The 5,363-nt window shown below is 45.5% G+C and overlaps 2 protein-coding genes; one reads left to right on the forward strand and one right to left on the reverse strand.

Annotated features, from left to right (window-relative positions):
- Window positions 1–4,216: 4,216 nt before the first annotated feature.
- On the forward strand, window positions 4,217–4,780 carry CHC_T00000810001 (hypothetical protein). XM_005718136.1 is given in 2 exon segments: window positions 4,217–4,621; window positions 4,622–4,780. 1 exon segment carries the CDS (start codon window positions 4,217–4,219, stop codon window positions 4,619–4,621), a length of 405 nt encoding a protein of 134 aa, XP_005718193.1. The 3' UTR covers window positions 4,622–4,780.
- Window positions 4,781–4,928: 148 nt separating this feature from the next.
- On the reverse strand, window positions 4,929–5,156 carry CHC_T00000811001 (hypothetical protein). The gene has a single exon (XM_005718137.1). The coding sequence runs from the start codon at window positions 5,154–5,156 to the stop codon at window positions 4,929–4,931; it is 228 nt and encodes a 75-aa protein (XP_005718194.1).
- Window positions 5,157–5,363: the final 207 nt, after the last annotated feature.

The raw sequence follows: 5,363 nt of genomic DNA on the forward strand, positions 1-5,363 counted from the left end.
AACACCGGGATAGCAGCTTTGAATACGCTGAAAGCCTAAGAATACAATGCAGATTGAGTACCAAGTCGCCTTTTTAAACTGGCGTTTTTGGTTTCGAAGTTATTTTACATGCGGTTTTAAGGTGGTTTAAAATCTTGTTTTGCAGACAGATCGAAAAACATCAATTATATCAGCATGAATCTCGCGCCATAGCTTCTGTAGATACTTCATCGCGGTCAACTGGTCAATATTATAAATATTCTCGTCCCTATCTTCTAAAACATCGAGTGCTCTACAGTACTGAGCGGTCCTGTATCTCTTCTTTAAGCAGTTGATAATACCAGCATCCATAGGCTGAAGCTTAGAGGTGGTGTTCGGAGGAAGAAATTCCACATGCACACAAGAAAGGTCTGGTAGCCTTTCCGGTCTTCCATGACCGGAGAAATTGTCCAGCAGCAGCAGCACTTTTCTCCCTGTTGTCCTATTTACGTAAGAATCAAACCGAAGCAGCCACTTAAAAACAAATCCATCGTCATCCACGCCTTCTTACTATGGGCATAATAAAATCCGAGCTGCTCTCCTGTCTTCTTCTGAAAGCAACGGCGACGCCCAGCTGAACCAATAAAACACAAAGGGAACTTCTCTGTCCCGGAACTATTTGCACACACGAGAAGTGTTAGGCCCTTCTTTTGCTTTTTTCTGCCTGCAACTGGACTTGCACATATTGTGCGATCAGGCGCCATGGAATAGTTACACCTCGTCTCATCGGCATTCCATATGTCGTCCAGGTCGTATATTCTACATATATCTTGTAATCTCGGTAGGCAGTCCGTTACTGTTTGATCGTTAGCATTGGCAGCCTTTCCATGCATTTTCGGGACTTGATGCCCCATCTTTTCTGAAAATTCCAAAGCCAGCACGACGTAAACTGTAGATTAATTTTCCTGTCTATTGGTAATAGCACGTCAACATCCGCAAGAAGCCGTCTTCCCTTCTCCCTTATCATACTTCCCGAGACACACCGACCACGCTGGTTTTGATCCAATATCCATGCGGCCAAACGTTTTTCAAGCTCTGGTTGAGCTTGTTTGTTTGCGCGCTTGCCTTTTTTGTTGGGAGTTCCAGAGACTTGCAGCGGCATATGCGAAAAATGACCGATTTGGACAGGTAAAAGGAAAGTCTGAGTTCTTTCTTTGCCCAGCTCGAGATATCGGCTAGGAGGAATAATTCTCCTCTCTCCCGCCGTTTCGCAACATCTTTGTGAACTTGGTGCTTCTGTTTGTTACTGAGGGCGTGTCGCGCCATTGTGTGTGAAGGGGCTAGAATGAACGCCAAGACGAAAGACAGGGGATACAAAAATGCCAAAGTCTTGTTTAAGAAGCCAAGGCAATACAAAGTTGAAGGCAAAAACGGTAACTTTTTGTTACCGACATGGACAGTACCTTCAACATTTCTTGACCGTTGCTTGTCAAAAATAGAATATTAGAATTCGCATATTTTTATGAGGGGTCACATGATGCGCTGGGAGTGAATACTTGCTTCTATCATGGTGGTAAGAAACGCGCCGTAATGTTCCAGAAATGAGGTTCGCCGTCCCGTGGACCACCGCCCATTTCATTTATCAAGGAATTGCTTGTAGGAGGTCCCTTATATCAAGGGTTCACTGTACCTACTAATATATGTCTGGAAAAGAAGCTTTTTTAAACTATCCTTAAACCGCATGTAAAATAACTTCGAAACCAAAAACGCCTGTTCAAAAACGCAAGTTGGTGCTCAATCTGGATAATATTCTTAAGCTTTTTGTGCACTCAAAGCTCTGCTGTGTCCCGGTGTTATGCAAGATTCTATTGCCGAAACCAAGCACGTTAAGGAAATAGTGCTCAAGGTAGCTTTTTGAATGTTCAATTTAATTTATACATATTTGCAAAAAAAAGAGCTGTCCTCAGTCGGATAGACACTAGTGTCTATTGGACAATGCGCCTCATTTGAGGATTTCGCTTCATATGAGGCTTTTTTGCCGCGCCGTTTCTGGCGCAAAGAGGGAGAACTGAAAGCCATAGTTACCGCGAAACAGTAACAGTAAGAGTAAAAAACAATGTCGAAGTCCCTTGAAGGCACCTAGAATGCACGGTATTTAGGAGGGTCTTTCTAATGCTCTGACAGACAGGAAAAATCCTCATGATCAAAAACGTCCGTCCAATAGACACTAGAGAAATCCAGACAAGTAATTTGTGTGTATAAAACATTTGGCCTCAAACGAGATCAATTCTCGTTCAGGCACTAATTGGCGGCAACTCGTCTTCAAATTTCCTTGCATGTCTACTTGATTGCATTCGTACATTCGCGCTCTCCGTTCCACTGCTTGAATAAAGGATGCGAAGTGTAGGAATGGATTCCAGAGCACTATCTGACACAACACACGCTTTCATTAACCAATAACCATGCTACTACTCGGCAACCCAAGAAATGGTTATTATTACGTGTGGCAAAATGTGCTTCCGAACACAAAGCTCTGCCTCCGGCGAACAGTTAGATATCCTTTTCTTTCCCAATCTCGGAATATGATACTTCTGTGAAGTGCTGTTCGGGCAGACGCTACACCGGTTCATCACCCCAAACATCTCGAAGAAGAGCCTTACGTCTCCCTTGCAATTTTGATATGCGTGTGTCCCACCGAAGATGCCACTCGTCAACAATCAGGGCAAAACTGGTGATCCATGATCGGATCACCACTGTGTGGGTTGTGTGTGGGTTGAACATGCTGACCTCATGTGAAATAGATGTGAACGATCGACAGTGTAATGTCGGTCAAACTGCCCAAGTTGATGCAAACGTCTATTGGGCCAAGCGTTATCATAACAAAAACATCTGCAAATTTTATTTCTTTTCAACTTTGATAGCGACTGTTTCTATTTTTCTTTGGTAGAACGACTGGTTTTTAATGTCAGTTAATTTTTTTTCTACAAGTTAGAACCGAGTAGATAGCCCGCAGGGAGATGTTTCTATACTAGTATCAAATCAGCTTAAAGAAAATTGCGTACTGTAAGCCAATATTTTCTTTTGAACACCTTTATATGCATCAAGGAGTTGGTTTCCGCGAGAATCAACAGGCAAATGCTTTACCTGCAATGATGGCGTTCTAGTTTCAAAAAAACAGAAGTGGAATCGTGAGTTTGGTTGTCTAAAAAAAATAAAACCCCTTTTGTCCTCATATGAGGTCTGACGGTCCGATAGACATTAGGAGTGATTGATATTGCGGATGATGAGGCGGCACGCCCGTGTAAACGTCTGGATGTCACAACACTCGGGAAGATTTCCCTTTAGCACATGGTGTTTTTTACGTAAAAAAAAAGAAGCTCGGAAGCGATTTATAGTTTTAATGCTGATCCCGTCCAGCAAAGATTTGGTGATCCACAAAGATATAGATGATATCTTTGCCGAAGAGATGTCACCTTGTTTGTCCGAATGCGCGGTTAGCGCGTAATTGAATCGAAGCAAATGCTTTTCCGCTCACTGCTGATAGAGCAGGGTAGTGCTGTGCTCGCTTCTCACGGAGGTGGCATGAGAATTAACTCGCACTTCACAAGCATTTTCGAGTCCTTATCGTCTCTTTTAGAAGAAAGAGCGGTGCTAATCTTTCTCATTTCAATGGAGCCAGGTGAAGGGTCAGTGAGACACCTCATTGAGACAAAACCATACACTAGACAGATCTGACTGAATCTATGACTGCTTCCAAAGTACAGCAACACAACACAGGAATTGTCTGGCTAGATGTTCTCCGGGCATTGCGTGAACAAGGAACATTTGCTATTTGCCCCTCACTCCGCCGTAGACGTGCCGACACGTTAGGGCGCACGAAAGAAAGCGAGCGGAAGGGCGATGTCGGTGTCGGCAGACGATGGGGCAGCAAGCACTGGATACAGCACGCAGGAGCTTGGCCTGCAAACGCTCTCGGCCGGCACGAGTGATATCTGAAACATCTCCCAGATGGCCCCATCGCATCATTGAAGCATCCAATGATCTCGCTCCGATTAAAATTCTGCCCGCGAAACTTTGGATGCAAACTGCACCGCTTTATGAGCCAAACAGCTGGATGCAGTAATGTACTGTCGCTTCCCCCACCCGCCTCCTCCCCTTCATTTGGGTTGGCGAGGCACACGTATCTGACCGTAAGCTTGCTAGAGTACTGTATCATCGTCATACAGTATGCTTCCCTTCGGTGAGCCGCTAGTCTGTTATGACGGATATCCTTTGTGAGACCAACGGCCCTGAGGGCTATAAGTACCGGCCTTGTCTCATTACCACCACCACCCCCATTCGACTCACGGACCTTTCGACGCAAGCATCTGCCAGTACGACTCTCACACACTCGTACCAAGACCGATCTGATCTACGCAGAGCATATCCACTTCTATTGACTTTCAGCATGGCAAGCCGTTTCTTCACGCTGTTCCTCGCACTCGCCTTGCTCGTCTGCCTCGCCGCCGCGACTCCGAGAGCTATCCCGCAGGCCGTTCGGGAGAAGAGGAGGATTCGCCTCGCCGCGCACCAACTGAAGAAATGTGGGGCGTACTGCTCCGATTCATTTGACTGTTGGTATACCAACGAGTGCGAGTACTGCTCCAACAATAAATGTCAGTAGAGACACTCGGGCAGTGTCGAGCTCTGGGGTGAAAGGCTTTTGTGATCGGCATTTGCGCCCTCAGTCGCAAGTCGACTCTAAGGCACGGATTCTCAATAAAATGTTACGACGTCAAACGCATTTGTTGGGCGAAAAGAGCAGCCATTCTTTTCTATCGTGTCCCTACAGTTTGCCCTGTCGGTTTTGAGCCGATTTTCGCACAATAATTCATCTCCTTGCATTCAATTTTTGTTACGGTAATCGAACTGGTTTGGCCATTTGAAACTTATTCTGTGCCTTGTATTGCTCACAAACTCTACTTATCTTTCTAACGCCCTACTGCACCATATCGGTTGAGAGTGCAAGATATGAGGATGAAGATATGTCGGCGTACAGTACGCAAAGAGTGCCTAAAATCGCCAACCCCCCTCCACTGTTTGCGCTGCACATCGGTGGCATACGTGCGACTGGGACACAGTGTCCCCTGAGCGAACAGGCGTGTCAGATAAGCGAACGGAACAGTATGAAATGGGGAGGGGAATGCCGTCAGAGCCATTGCAGATTAGAAACAACAACGAGCGGACTAATGACGTTAGAGTGGCGGATGAGCGGCTGAGAGTGTTGGCAGGTGGCTAAGGACGGTTGTGATACGATTTGGAGTCGACTTGAGAAAGCCATTTCGAATTTATTCTTCGTACCAACAGTAAATTTACCCTTGAAGGGTACTGTATTTATACCAAAGGTTCTACGTACAGAGTAAAGT

This window comes from Chondrus crispus, genomic scaffold (assembly GCF_000350225.1).
Source record: "Chondrus crispus Stackhouse genomic scaffold, scaffold_372, whole genome shotgun sequence".
Lineage (NCBI taxonomy): Eukaryota > Rhodophyta > Florideophyceae > Gigartinales > Gigartinaceae > Chondrus > Chondrus crispus.